The sequence below is a fragment of the Labrus bergylta genome, chromosome 19 (genome assembly GCF_963930695.1).
Source record: "Labrus bergylta chromosome 19, fLabBer1.1, whole genome shotgun sequence".
Classification (NCBI taxonomy): domain Eukaryota; kingdom Metazoa; phylum Chordata; class Actinopteri; order Labriformes; family Labridae; genus Labrus; species Labrus bergylta.
The window spans coordinates 22,233,934-22,249,410 of NC_089213.1; the positions used below are offsets into that span (position 1 = coordinate 22,233,934).

At 42.2% G+C, this 15,477-nt stretch overlaps 1 protein-coding gene across 1 annotated transcript; it reads left to right on the top strand.

The window, feature by feature from the left end:
• The first annotated feature begins 11,191 nt into the window (after positions 1-11,191).
• hey1 (hes-related family bHLH transcription factor with YRPW motif 1) lies at positions 11,192-13,048 on the top strand. The gene is made up of 5 exons (XM_020652360.3): positions 11,192-11,372; positions 11,488-11,563; positions 11,682-11,765; positions 11,886-11,967; positions 12,229-13,048. The coding sequence occupies exons 1-5, from the start codon at positions 11,287-11,289 to the stop codon at positions 12,897-12,899; spliced, it is 999 nt and encodes a 332-aa protein (XP_020508016.1). The 5' UTR covers positions 11,192-11,286; the 3' UTR covers positions 12,900-13,048.
• The last annotated feature ends 2,429 nt before the right edge of the window (positions 13,049-15,477 follow it).

The window sequence follows — 15,477 nt, forward strand, 5'->3', positions numbered from 1 at the left end:
ACTAAGGAAAAAAGTTTAAGGGCAGATTTAGTGACTTAATTTCTTAAACTCACATATTCTACTGAGTGTATTGCATTACAATTTGTGACTAATAATTTCTTAAATAATGCAGTATGCAAGTCTTCTCCAGTCGGTCCATTTTATTTGACATCTGCTCTTGACACCCTCGTCCTCCACATCATAACACAGAGGATATCCATGCATAAAAACATAACTGGCATTACTTCAAAGATATGTTCACTCTGACTGGATTCATGATACTTCTCTCTCTGTTATTTCAGCAAAACCTCAAGAATTTCTGAGGCGGGTGTTCTGCATTTCCACGTCAGTCCCCGTCTACAGCAGAGGGATCAGACATCAGAAGTCTTGACTAATAGATACGATTGTTTCCCTAAAGCCTCTGAGAGGGCACAGACAGACAGAAAAAAAGCTCCCAAGATCCCTCTGTGATTGAATAAGCATAAGGAGGAATTGGTTTCGTAGCGGCCACAGAACCAGCCCGCAGATATGACTTAAGTGGTCACATTCAAAACAGTCACAGCAGACAGACAGAGGAGAGGCTTGACTGAGAGCCTTAAGAGGAATAACAGATGCTGGAGATGAAAGAGCAGCCAGGCCTTCACAGGAGGGCTCTGTCTCACAGATACCGACATACCCTCAAAAAACAACACCTCTCGTGTCTGTTAAATATTTAACATGAACTTTTATAAACTCATTTTAAAGGCTAAAATACAGTATTAGACGACTTTTTCACACAGCTAAGAATAAGAATATATGTTTCAATGCGGGATATTAACACCGCTGTGACCTGTGATTTCACCTTTAATCTGGATGTCGCAAAGGCGTAATGGGGGGGTGGAGGTGGGGGGGGGGGGGGGGAATTGATCCCCCCTCTGTACCATCTTCTGATTTAGTAACAGCGGTGTGACAGGGGTGAGAGTAGATCATTTGAGCCTGCAGGGGAGTGCAGCGCTGTGTGTTAGTGCATGTCTGACTGTGTGTGTATGTGGAGCTCCAGCTGTGCTCTGTTTCTGCAACGCCGGAAAAATGTGAATACATAGACTGGGACAAGAATATCACGCCCTTATGACTTCACAAAGACATAATGATGGCAGAGAAGAAGTTTAAGAATATCAGGTTAAAAGTAAGCTGGCATCCTGTTCCTGTAGCGTAGCTCCAAGATAAAGAAACAGCCGAAGATAGCTAGCTTAGTTCAGTCCAAAACAGCCGTTAAGTATCTGCCTGTATCAAGAAAAAGTCAGGACAAGTATCCTGTGTTAAACCACAGCTAGTGGTTTTAACTGTAGCAGCTACATTTAGATTGAAGACTGAATGACAAAGGTAGAACCAGGCTGGGCCTTTAGTTTTCCCTTTGTCCAGTCTTTATGCTAAGCTACACTAGCTAGTTTCTGGCCTAAACTACAGTACATACTTTCATTAAAAACATTTAAATATCACCATTTGTCTCATTGTTTTTCTCTCTAAAATGACAAACTATTATCTTCTTCTCTGTTAAATGTTAAATGAAGACAGCCATGTGAGGCATTCGGTTATTTCTGAAGTGAAACATGCCTGTGTCTCGCTCTCTTTCACAGAAGTGCTACCGAGTAACGTCGTCTGAGCTTGAGCTTTTTCCCTCCACTGTCATCCAGTCATCCTCGCTCTAGACAGGCAGGCAGACAGGGCACCCTGGTCACGGCACGGCGGGAATAACCACTGGGATCTACCATTTCCGTTGGTGCGTCTCCCCTGCTGTCGCGGTCGCTCCCCTCCTACACACACTCATACACACACACACACACACACACACAACCACCACACATAAAAAATAAACACACCACAACTGGTCCCCCCTCTGGAGAGATCAATTTCACGGGATCACACGGCGAGCTCTTGGTTCCCAGGCGCTCCTCACGCGCTCTGCAGACGTAGACGGTTCCCTCGAACAACCTGACTCCTGACCCTCCGTCATTACCCGGGTCAGAGGAGCGGCAACCCCTCACTGCAGCAGGAGTTGGGGGGGGGGGGGGGGGGGGGGGGGGTCTCTCTCCCAAGACTGCAAAGACATTGAAAGGAGGCTCATTTCGCTCTCTCTCTTTTTCTTGAGGCCAAATGTCAAACGTTAAAACATGTTTCAACTGTTCGGCCTTGTTATCGAATTAGGGAGTGAGGATTGGTGATTAGAAGTTAGGAAAGTGTGTCTGGTGTGTGTGTGTGTGTGTGTGTGTGTGTGTTTGACAAATGCATGAAATCAATGTTGTTTTTTGCGTCACATTTGGACATACCAAATGCCATACAGGCATGGAGATCACAAACGCAGCCATATCAAAGGATCAATTTTGGAGCAATGTGAGACAAAGCGTGAACTTCTTATGCCACTCGTGACTTCTATCGCATGCCGGCAGGTTTTTCTTCTTGAAGCTCTACCGCCACTCTTACTCAGATATATATTTATATATTTTTTTGCAACTTTGTGTTTATTGGGCAATGCAAACGTAGTTCATTTATCCAGACATAGTTCATTTATCCAAACGTAGTTCATTTATCCAGACATAGTTCATTTATCCAAACATAGTTCATTTATCCAGTACATTTCTTACATCATAATTCTTTTTTTTTATAATGTTATACAAAACAATAATAGAATGCAGAAGAAGAAAACAAAATGGTCATAATAATATCTTGGTTTGCCCAATTCTTTTTGTAATAGAAAAAAATAAAACAACAAAAAACAAGCAACCCACAAAAATCCACACATCACCAATGACATAACCATGATTTCATTTCAGTTTTGGCAACCACAATAGTGTTTCCATACATCCCCTATTCAGTATATATTTTAATAAATTAAGACATCACCACATTTTCCCTTGCCAACCTGATATTTCATAATATGAAATGTCAAAACAGGACAAAATCCACAGATTTGAAAACTGTACAAGGCCAATTAGAAAGTGTGACTGGGTCAAACAGAAGGAGAATAATCACCTCGAGCTGAGATGAAAGTTAAAATTCTCCCTTTGTTCTTTAACTCTCTCACTTTCTCCTCACAGTGACCACCCACCAGGAGTTTCACCGACTGTAGACAAGAGTCACACCCAAAACCCCCACAACCCCCCCTCACCAGCCGCTCTGCTTCCCACTTTAACCCCGTCGAGTCAGACAGCTGATTATTACTGCATCCTGTAAATAATCACCTCCAGGTATACGCCTGTCTTCTTGATTGGGTTTGACAGAATGCAACAAATGGGGAGGCGAATACTGAGTTCTGCCTTTCCACCCACCTGTTGAATTTAGATCCCACATGTACCAGACTGAGGATTAGAGGACCGTTCAGAAGATCAGAGAATTGCAGATGAAGGGGTGGGGAGGGTGCTCAGGTCGTCTGAGTTTTCTGTAGCCATGAGAAAGAAAAAAAAATTGCAGACATGATCCTTGAAACATATGTCCATCAAGTCTGCTGTCTGGGAAATGCTACAGGTGCCCCAGAGTCCTTGCATCCAGGAGCAAGAGCCGATTTATTACCCAGTCTGATCGGCTTGTAGTTACGCTAATGGCAATAGCATTGCTTGTATGTTGAAAGTTAACTATGCGACAGAAAAAGTTTGCATGAGTTTGCTGGATAACTGAATTTGTTGTATCCAAAGCTTGCTGAAGGTTATTCTAATTATTCTGCCCAAAATACTCTTAAATTCTTACAAACAAATCAACGAGACAAAATGTGAATGTGTTCCCTTCCTACAAATAAAATAGGTACTTCATTTATTAAAAGACATATTGGTGCACCATTAATTTTAACCCTAACCCTTCTCGGATGTGCGGACGTCAACCACGCGTCCCTTTTACTTTTTATTTCTGAATCTTGTAAACTGAGCAAGATTCAAAATGATGTAAAGCCATGCAAGTATTGTATTAGTACAAGAGGTAACCATGCTAAGGCCCAGTTAGTCCTGGAGCAATGTGAGTGCAGGCCAGGGGAGGAGAGACAATCATGATAAGCACGGTACTGGACAACTTTGTCTAGTGTGAGACAACTTTATTATTCCCAGAATGGTATTTCAGTTCCACAGCTGCAATGAGCATCTCAAGCCACTAATTAACACGTTTTAGTATGTAGGTATATTTAATGTTTTTTTTTTTACCTTGTGTCTTACTGTACCAATATTAGTGTGCTTTTCATCAGAGAAACATAGACAGGTTCAACAACACCAACAATACAGAGTGAATGCAACGACTAAACTTATGACTTTGATCCTTGATTTATGATTTAGGCCTCACAAGAAACATGAAAATTACAAAAGACAGTGATGTAACAGTCAAACATCAGCAGACAAAGAAAAAGAAATGGGTTAAAAAAAGGACAGAAAAAAATCCCATTTTCAAAAATGGTGTCAATAAAAATAATGAACTGAGCAAAAAGGGAGAAAAAGTGCATCCATTGTATTTAAATGATTTTGCATCTTTAAAGCAAACATTTATTTTATGTCTCTCTCACTGTGTTTCTGAGTGTGTGACCGAGAGAGGCCTGGAACACTTCCTATGGAGGGACAAGACAAGAGACAAGTGTCAGTGGGTCAACTCTGACACATCCTTCACTTCCTCACCCACTGAGGAACATGTTCTGTGTCAAAGTGAAGGAGTGGACCCCGCTCACAAAACTCACAGGGGAACTGTCAGCGTCTGACGAGGCCAAACAATGAGACCACGTTTAAAACCCAACCCACCTTTAGGACAATACTCACCCCTGCCTCACAAACAGCCCTCCCTCCTCAAGACACACATTCATAAACAATGTCTCTCTCGATCTCTCTCCCCCGGCTCCTCACTCTCTCTGAGGCACAATGGTCGGGTGTCACACATGTCTGGAGCAGAATTAGCCGTCGCTTCCTCTCCCTGTCAGGGGAAACAAAGATGGCCTTCCTCAGCGCTGCACACAGCTCTATTTATAAACAATAACAAGGCTCGCCCTCTGCAGGGTTTCACCAGAGAGCCACTCGGAGTATTGTCTTCAGGCCAACAAACAGCTGTCTGTGGCTAACCTGCAGACGCCACTGCTCTCAGTGACTCACTGAGGGTCACACCTTCCAAAAACGGTGGAGTTTTACTGAAGCAAATATTTCAAGTCCCCCTCCACTTGTGCTTTAGGTAGGAAGGTTCAACTCAAGCCTGATTTATACGCCTGCATGGAATCCCTGCTGGGATGTTACTCTGTCATGAGCATTACATACTTGTGCGTTGGTGTGTCTACATAGTTCTGTGATTCAGCGCCTAACAAGCGCTTATTGGCAGTGCCAATTATATGTTAGATGAATCATCAGTTTCTGGCTCTGCTTATTTGTGTACAGGAAACCATGGTGACGGGGACCAAGTTTTATGTTGGAGTTGGAGCTGATAAATATTGGACAGCCGTCAATTATACAGCAGACAATTATACTGGCAGTAACACCGGAAATAAGGAAAATACAATATACCCAGCGAACCAATCACAGGGCTTGTGGTCAGCCTATAGATTCAGACTTGAGACTGTGGGCGCAAGTTTCTAGGTACAGAGCAGACAGCATAGATTTGACACAGAAATATAAATCTGGCTTTACTGTGCTGGATGATCTGTTTCCTAGAAAGCTGTTTCTCTCAGCTCACCTTAAATCTGAAGGAGCCAGTCGATGAAGTCCTGTGTCCTAAAGTTTGAGTTTACATTCCCTGATTTGGGGTATTTTCATTGCAAAAGAGACTTTTTTGCAGGTAACTTTTTTGCTACAGTTGCTGTGATTAGCATGAACTCATCACATGAACTGTATCAAACTGTTTTGAAAAGGTTTGACGCAGGGTTAGAAATTATTGGACAAAAAGACACCACACTAGCCAATTCCATTAAATATATGTCAGTCATCAGCTGAGTTGGTCAGATACTTTAAATTCAGATTATTCTTCACGGGTTGTATAACTGTTTTTTCTGATTCTCATATTCAACATATTCCCTTTTAACAGTTTCCCCACATCCGACTGAGGCGAGCAACATAATCAGCATGCATTCTTTGAAAGAGAATCTCTAAAATGACACAAAGAAGTGAAATGTGACTGAAGTGAAATGACATTTTGAAGTCATTCCCCATGAAGGAAACACCACCGAGGGTAGTTAAAGTGCCTGACAGTTTACCGTTACTTTGTTTATTCAAGGAGTAACTGAGAGTTCCTGAACATGATATCAACATCATTCATCAATGTCACTCTGTCAGCAGTACAGCCGAGCTTCATTTACACTCCCTGAAGTCATGTAGATCCGCAGGAAATCAAATCTAAACAGACTGATGCAGCTAAACACCTGATGACATGTTGAACACTGTGTAAATATATACAGCACATGTAATTACACCTAATGCAAAAACGATGGACTGTGCACGCCAGTGAGTGGAAGTTATTGGCCAAGTCTGCATTTAGTACTTTAAAGCCTAAGTGTGCAAACAGATCCTCATTTTTCTTTAGGCTGGATTCAATTCATGTTTAAAGGCTTTATATGTGATTTTTTGATCCAGCAGATGTCGCCCTTGAGCACGAGCATGAAACACAAACAACTTGCACTGCATTGTTGTGTTAGCATGCTAATGCTAGTGATCTTTATTATGCTCATATCTTCACACTGCATGTAAATTTACCTGAAATGAGCGTGATCTAGAAACACAGTTAAGCAGTGAGTACAGTATGTTATTCTTCTTTTCTCTAGTCCCTCAATTAAACAACTTTTATACACGAGGGGAGGAGTCAGCCAGCCGTCCGGGCGATGTAAACAAACTGAAGATAGGACTCTGAAAACTCTGAAAACATCACAGACAGTGGGACTCGGGTGTTACACCCATTGTAGACAGTCATGACTCATAGAGTTATTTTCAGAGGATATACTTGATTTATATTACATTTAAGTGTGAAAAATAACATATAAAGCCTTTAATGTGATGATATGATAAATAGTTAAAAATATACACCAGTGGCCGGCTATTGGACAGAAATTCAAAACCACTTTTGAGTCTGCAGTGCAAGTGGGCAGAAGACGTATTCCTTGTCCTGCTAAAACTTCTGCATAGTGCTACATTTGACTTCTTAATTATTCCTCTTTTGAAGTCTGCAGTTTCTCTGTCATCCATCTCTCCTCCTAGACGCTTCTTCAGTTCTGAAAAAGCTTCCAGTTGCAATCAAGCTTTTTGAACTCCTAATTTGAGCCGACGCTCGTCCATGTGTATAGATAATTAGCATTTTGCAGCTTCAGAGAGGGTTTAGAGAGAGAAAATGACCTTTGAGTTAAAACTCAAAATGCAAAGAAATAATTGCAATAGAGGGAAGATCAAACAAGAAACATGTTAAAAGGAAAGAACAGGAAAAAAAATGTGCAAACAGAAAATAAGACATGAAAAGAAAAGGAGAATTGAATACAAGCGCAGAGGAGAGCAGTGGAGGTGAACCGGCGCTGCAAACCCTGATTATTATTTTGTCCCAGCATTCGAGTCAGTTTTGGTGGCCTGATTTGCAGCGGGAGAGAAGAGGCGGAGGAGGGTAGAGGGTTTGATGATGTCGTGTTGCGGACCCTCACCTTCAAAGGGCGGCCCCTGAAAGGCCCTACTAATCACAACATGTGATGAGACCGGTAGAACAAAGACAGCAGTGCAGAAAATAACAGCGTGGGAACTCTGGTTGAACTTGAAATACAACAAGAGAGGGCTCACCCCCCCCTCCTCATCCTCCTCCTCCTCCTCCTCCCCATCCCATCCCCTCCTCTCCCTCTCCCCACTGGTTACACACACACACACACACACACACACACACACACACACACACATTCTCAAAGTCGGTACCTAATGTGGATGCACACCTGTGTTTATTGTAACTAAGGCTTCAGGTTATATGTAACTGAATGTAGATCCAACAAAAAATCCCTTACAAGCCTACACACACACACACACACACACACACACACACACACACACACACACACACACACACACACACACACACACACACACACACACACTAATAATGAGTTCGCTGAATGAATGGAGTGCATCTGTGTGTCTGTCCTGCTTTAAGCATAGCCTTGTACAACAACAATAAGATGAAAACAGCCCTAAGTGCTTCCTCTCATTCATAAGAAGCAAACAAGGCAGCCTCCTCTCTCTGTGATGACTACAACGCCGTTCGTTGCTTCCCACTGATAAAGATCACCAAATACAATATTACTACGTGTGGGTGTGTGCGTGTGTGTGTGCGTGTGTGTGTGTGCGTGTGTGCGTGTGTAGGCCAGCAATGACTTCTCTATAATTCATTGTTTTAAGTTGCTCTTTATTAGAACAACAAATCTAAAACAGTACTTTCCCTCAGAGAGTAATGGCAGTGCGTCTCATTTATAATGCATTATTGTTTGAATTTCTAATGAATCATGGTTTTATGTTTCCTCACTCAATGTTCAAGATGCAGTTTCCCCTTCAACTCCAGTCAAGTCTTTTCTTTTGATCTATTTTAGCTTTACCCATAAATGTATGATTTAATCTTGTTGTTTTCACTTGGGTAGTAGTGTTACATGGGCACATGAAGTCTGCATGATACTTCAATACAAATTGCACTAACTTTGAGATATAGTGCAATGCAATAATGTATTAGAAAATTATGATTAAAGGCTTTCATGTGGAGATTAGATGACATGATTAACTGGTTCTAAAACCAACGTGTGGAAAGCTTAGCTTAGCTTACAGACTTATAGTAACAAGTGGAAACAGTTAGCATGCCCTTTCCAACAAAAACAAAAAGGGTTAACAGCACATGTAAATCTCAGTCAAATCTTAGGACTGGACTATTGCCTGGCTTTGCATACTTCCTTGAGTCTGCACTGGCTGTTAGCAACTGAACAGAGGCAAGAAATAAACAATAGCTCCCCTGAGACAATAAATAATCATTTTCACAACAGTTTATTTTTCACATTTGAATTAAATATATTGAATATAATGTGTTAATAAGTGAAATGTAGCCTATTGTGTATGAAAAAATGTATGTTAACATAGCAGGGCTAGCTTCTTTCTAAAGCCGCTTTTACATATGCAACTATCTATAATCTTCTTCAAAAACTGTGGCCTTTAAAACGAACAACTGCCTTGCGTAGCTTGATAGCTAGTTATAGGAGTTAGGGTTCTTCCAAATTTCTGTAGGAAAGTGAGTACAAGTTGCAGAAATGCCAAACTCTTCTTGAACTCTTCCCAAATGTTGGGACTATTTCTTCTGTTTACAGGGTTAAGAAACGTTTACTGAATCGTATCTAAGTCAAATTCCTTGTGTGAGAATACCTGGCTAATAAAGCTGATTCTGATGGCTGTCAGAGTCTGTTCAGTCATGACAAAGCTAGTCTCAATGTGTCGCCCTTTACCATTGGCTGTCGGTATGGTAGGCCTATTTGAAATGTGCTGACAATCCGGGGCCCTGCAGGAGACCCTCCACTGAAGAGCTCTGTCTCCACATGCAGTAACAAGAACCCACCATGTATACAAACACACACCAGCAGATCTGTCAAATTATTTGTGGAGTGTGTGTGTGTGTGTGTGTGTGTGTGTGTGTGTGTGTGTGACCATTATAGGAGCCACCAGTCTTGTGGTGGTGATGATGTGGAAACTCCGCAGGGGAAAAAGAGGAGGACGGCTTTGATTGCATTCTGCTCTTTTGTTTGGTACTTTGAGACAGACCTTGAAGTCCCCACAGCGTCTTTACCGTGCACGAGGTCTCTCAGTGGGGTAAGATTAGACTTTGGTGGCTTCCTCTGGTTGCGGCAGTGCTCCCTGTCTCTCCTCCCGGGCTGAGTTAGTATTGGATTACAGGTTCACACGCTCGCTCGCAGACCGCCCGTCGCCCCGACCAATTGCTCCATTCATTCCAGTGCCGGAGACGGCCGCCGGCCTCTGATTGGTTATCAGCGCCGGTTAGGGAACTTTCCCACGGCCAGCGCGTGCTGACAGCCGGCCAGCCACTCCTCATCACCACCGGGACACACACGGGGAGGAGGGGGGAGGGGGGAGGGGGGGGGGGGGGCAAGTCACGGACCGAAAGTCCATTGGACCGCTGTCAAAGTTTCTCCAAAGATCTTCTATGCATAGAACGATGACTCACTCCAGCGGCTAGTGCATAGACTGTAAAAAGAGTGTCACAAACATGATCTTAACTTTGCAGGAAAAGGCCTGACTGGCACATTGGAGGATTGAATTGTCTTTAAAAGGCAAATGAATAAAAAAAATTAGACATAATTTTTGCCAATAAAATAGGCCTACTTGACATAAGCAATGAAGATGTCTTCAATCTTTGGTTTATGTGCAGGATGTCTACATGGTCTTTTCGGTGTGCCCATTCATTTTAGATGAGCACAAGTAATCTTTGTGTTGTCTTGAAAGATGATGCTATGTTTGAGTTAGAAAGTGTTATTCAGAAAAGAGCCTTATAGGGAAATAATTACAAAGATGTTGATCTGAAAAAGCCAATTTAAATATCACTATCGATAGAGTGGGTTCATCTCAAAATCTTTCTTGAACTTGGACGAATAATTAATCCATTAAAACTTCATATTGAAACAGTAGGTCAGTTTAATAATGAGCTCCTCTGAGAAAATGCTCTGAATCTTTTAAACATATCACACATCTGTTAAAATAAAAATAGACCAGAATCTCAAATTCGAAACAAGCACCATGCTGGTTTGAGAAAAATTGGAAATACAAACATTTTTAAATGTAATGACATATGATCAACATTTCTCTAGCAAAAGGTCACAGAATGTAATAGAAATAACTCCAGGACAGCCACAGGGTGGACAAAGTGTTTACTTTTAAACTATTAAACTTTTGCAAAAAAAAAAGTAGAGAAAGTGAAAGTAAATATGAGCATTCATAGGATCTATTCATAAGACCTGGACAACTTTTCAAAACATTTATTTAAGAGTAAATGAAAGTGTTTTCAAAGTTAGATAGAAGACTTCTGATCTCTCTGGCATTCATCCTTCTGTAGTGAGAGGTCTTACCTTTTTGTTTCCTCCCTGAATTTGTCCAAGCGCACTGATGTGTGTTTGGGCCAACTGCCCTGTCACTCAAAATCGCTCCCGCTTTGTGATTGGCTGCTTTGCCGAGAGTCTCCGCCTCTCCTGGCTGGCTCCACAGTTGAAATGACACCGTGGGAAAGCTGAGCGCTTCAAACAGAGAGACGCTCCGGGCAAACCTGGGCAGACGCAGACACAACAGGTTCTCTGAAGGACTACTGTGGACTCAAGCAAAAATGAAACGGAATCACGACTTTAGCTCCTCGGACAGCGAGCTGGATGAAACTATTGAGGTGGAGAAAGAAAGCGCGGATGAGAATGGGTGAGTTATTTTAGCCCTAACGTGATAGCTATGCTTGACTCTTTGTAGATTTAATATCAACGAAACACATGGGGAAGTTCATTTTGATGAAGTCTCACTGTTTCATCTCTTTCAGGAATATCAGCTCTCCCCTGGGTTCAATGTCTCCCACTACATCCACTCAGGTGCAGGCAAGGAAAAGACGTCGAGGAGTAAGTAGCCTACATTAAATGAAAAAAACAAACAAAACAAACAACAGAAAAACGTGTTTGAGTTTGAGCATGTTGCAAAGTTTGGATGAAACTAATCAAATAATGTTCTTCTCTTCAGATAATTGAGAAACGTCGCCGTGACAGGATCAACAACAGCCTCAGCGAGCTCCGCAGGCTCGTTCCCAGCGCTTTCGAAAAACAGGTGAGCAACAGGCACCATCTCGACTTCATTATCACCTTCTCAGAATCCATTTAAAGCCCCAAAATATGGCACCACTTCTCTGCAATTATTTACATCTTATTGTCTCCTCCTCACTTGAAGGGCTCAGCCAAACTGGAAAAGGCAGAGATTTTGCAGATGACTGTTGACCATCTGAAGATGCTTCACGCTGCTGGAGGCAAAGGTATGTCTGGGATCCATTAGATGTTTAAGGTGTTAAAAAAAGAAGGGAAAATCTGGACTAGATAACTTTGTGCCTAATTTCCCATTCTGTAATTTAAAATCATGAATAAACATGTATAAATGTAAAGGAGAGGCCAGCTAGTCTGGCAGGTTTTTATAATTATTTCTGTTGTTCCTTTAATTTCAACAAAGCTTGTTTTCTAGAGTGCAGTTCAGGTGACTTTTTTTAAACTCATTTGTTGTCCTCCTGTCCTCTCACCAGGTTATTTTGACGCCCATGCCCTGGCGATGGACTACCGGGGTCTTGGTTTTCGGGAGTGTTTGGCTGAGACGGCTCGCTACCTGAGCATCATTGAAGGTTTAGACGGCACGGACCCTCTGCGGCTCCGCCTGGTCTCTCACCTGAACAACTACGCCAGCCAGAGGGAGGCTCACTCCGGCCTGAGCCACCTGGCGTGGGGCTCCGCATTCGGGTCCCCTCCCGCCCACCTCACGCACCCCCTCCTCCTGCAGCACCAACAAGGGGCCACTTTGGCAGCTTTACCCCGCAGTGCCACCAGCAGCCCGCAAACTCCTCTGTCAACAACATCCACTTCATCCACCTCCTCCTCCTCCTCTTCTTCTTCATCATCATCATTGGTTGCAGAGACTCACGTCCCGGGAAGGCGCAGCGGCAGCGCCACCCCTCACTCAGATCAAGGCCCACTCCGGGTTCCCCACACCACTGCTGGTTCGGCCTCTGTCTCCCACCCTGCTCTGGTCCCCTCAACCTCCAAGCTCTCCCCTCCTCTCCTGTCTTCCCTCTCGGCGTTCCCCTTCCCCTTCAGTGCCTTCCCCCTCCTCTCCCCTGCTACCGCCATCAGCCCTCCAGCTCCAACCTCCAGCGTTGGGAAACCGTACAGACCGTGGGGGATGGAGATAGGAGCGTTCTGACTAAGGTGAAAACCTTCCACGACTTCTGCATAAAGACTCACTTTACTCCCCGGCTGAGCTGGACTTTTAAACGGACAAGACTTTATATTTTTCTCAGCTAAGAAAGTTCTATTTTTTCTATGATGTTGACATCCCAAATAGCTATAGGATTTTTATTTTCTTGCTAATGTATTGTGTTTTGTATAGACGGAAAAAAAAAAGCGAGGAGGGAGACCACGACTAAAAAAAGCAACAATGATTTATTGTGATTGATCTGAGTTCCTGCCCACCCCTCTAGAAGTTTCACCCACTGTTTTCAGCCTATCAGGATCACAGCTTTTCCAGATGGTCAAGCACTCCTCGCCCATCAAGTTCCTGGGTGAAACTTCTCCCCCTCTTTATTGTTTTCCCCTCTAAGTTGAAACAGCCAGTGTTAGTGCCCTGGTTACATACAGAGTTGGGGGGCGGGGGAGTGAAAGGAGGGCCTGAGGTGGTCAAGAGTCACCCCCTTTTTAAAGCATTTTATGGGCTGGAATAACCGAAACCAGGTGTTTGTTTGACTCAATACTGGGAACAGAAGTTAGCTACCAGCTTGCTTGAAATAAACATAACCATGATTTACACAAAGCCTCATATGGTGCGTTGTTTAAGCTTCATTCCTTAGGTTTCCTCTGTACTGTAAATGTCTTCCTTTACAAATGGGGCTTCATATGTGTTTTTTTTAACACCAATTTCAAGCAGCCTTCCACATTTCTCATGTAACAGGTGTTTGCATTGTTTTAAATCATCCTGTCTGTAAGTTGTTTTCTTGTACAAGTTTAAAGTAGCAGCGTCAGTAATCATCAAAAAAAGAACTTTTATTTTTTTTAGGCTTCACATCAGTTAAACAAGGCAATAGAGCTCCTTTTAAAAACACTAACTCCTGCTTACCCTCTGATTCTTTGGTTTCTACTGGTAATCCTCACTTTACGTTTGTATATTTGATGGTTGTAAAAAAGCTCAAACAAGCACAGACGAATCAGATTGTTCAGCCTTTTTTTTTTTTTAAAGCTGTTGCTTGTGGTGATGACATCATCCCTGTAATAAAAGAGTTCAGATAAATCACTTGTGGCTTTTATAGCATCTTTTGTACGTGTGCACTTGCATGTCTGTTTGAGCTTGATTGACAGTGTGCATATGGTTAAAAATAGTTTTTATTTGCACGTTTGCAGCTATATTTATATCTGTGTGAGTGTGTGTATGTGTGTGTGTGTGTGTGTGTGTGTGGGTGCACTTGCAGTATGTGTCAATGCATTGGTATCAGATGAGGCTGCTTGTTTCTCTCAGCGGCCCTCTTGTGTGTGCACAGGAAACCATTAACAAGGAGGGGATATCCTGGACAATAGCAGCCCGGCTGGCCCCATGCACCGCGTGGGAACTAAAGGAGGAGGAAAGAAGGAGTGAGGGATGGTTGGAAGAGGATGAAGAAGGAGAGGAAGAAGGGAGGGATGTGGAGCACAGAGTAGAAAAATGGAGCAGGAGAGGGGGAAGAAAAGAACGGGACAAGGGGGATCAAAAGGAGAGAGAGGGGGAAGGAAAAAAAACTGTGAGAAAGGAAGTGTGCACAGAACACTTTTGTCCCTTTGCCATCGTTTCAGCTCGCACCAGCTGCACCCTCTGTTCTCAACTCCTACACGCCGTCCCCTCTTCTTCTTCTAATCCGAAACACTCCAGCCAAAATATCCCTCTCTCTTTCATCTTTCTCTAAAAACGTACACTCCCCTCTTTCCCTTTTGTCGTCTTGCGTCATTTCTCCTTAACCTTGTTCCTCTAGTACTAAAGCTGAGGAAGGGCCAGGTAGTGATGTAAGCTTCACTGCAGCCAAAAAAATGACAAGGTCAATGAGATTTTAGAGCTGAGACAACTTATCTTTTGTCTCCCCCTGCTGGTCATCAGTGGTACTTCATGTACAGGGATTCTAAAAATATGGACACTTTGGAAGGACCGAGGAAGGTGTTAGAAGACATGCTTAGATTTATTTACTGAATTAAAAGTAACCAAAGCAAAAAATTAACAATATTCTGTTAAGTAGAAAGTAGTTAACTTCATAAAATGCACTTTTTTTTTTAGTTTGAGGTTATTTTCACAACAGCCTGTGTTCATGTTTCTAGCCATATAATTATTATATTGATCTTTATACATTTTAAAAACTAAACATTCATCTACTTTCACATATAGTAATTTAGTATTGTCCTAGATTTTTTTGTGTTATCTTTGCTTTATATAAATTCAAATCTTAACATTATTGTATTGTCTTTTTTATCCAACTATGTATTAATTTTAATATCTTATTGCTTTTATGAGTCGTATTTTCTTTTTTCATTTTTATATATATATTTTTTAATTCTTATTGGTGTGCATTAGTCTCTCAATGATTTTATAAACTACTTTTTCGTCAATAACTTTTCTGCACTCTTGTAAAGCACTTTGAACTGCAATTTAATTTGTCTGAAAGGTGCTATATAAATAAAGTTTGATTGATTGATTGATCTTGCAACACTGCACGGTTCACACTGCTTTGTGTCGTCTTGATGGAAGCAACAATTTGGGATGCAGTTTT

Excerpts from the sequence above, each read along its gene's own strand:
- hey1 (XM_020652360.3), top strand. The coding sequence starts at position 11,287 with ATGAAACGGAATCACGACTTTAGCTCCTCGGACAGCGAGCTGGATGAA. Across the intron at positions 11,373-11,487 it reads GAAAGCGCGGATGAGAATGG|GAATATCAGCTCTCCCCTGG; the intron begins GTGAGTTATTTT and ends CATCTCTTTCAG. Across the intron at positions 11,564-11,681 it reads CAAGGAAAAGACGTCGAGGA|ATAATTGAGAAACGTCGCCG; the intron begins GTAAGTAGCCTA and ends TCTTCTCTTCAG.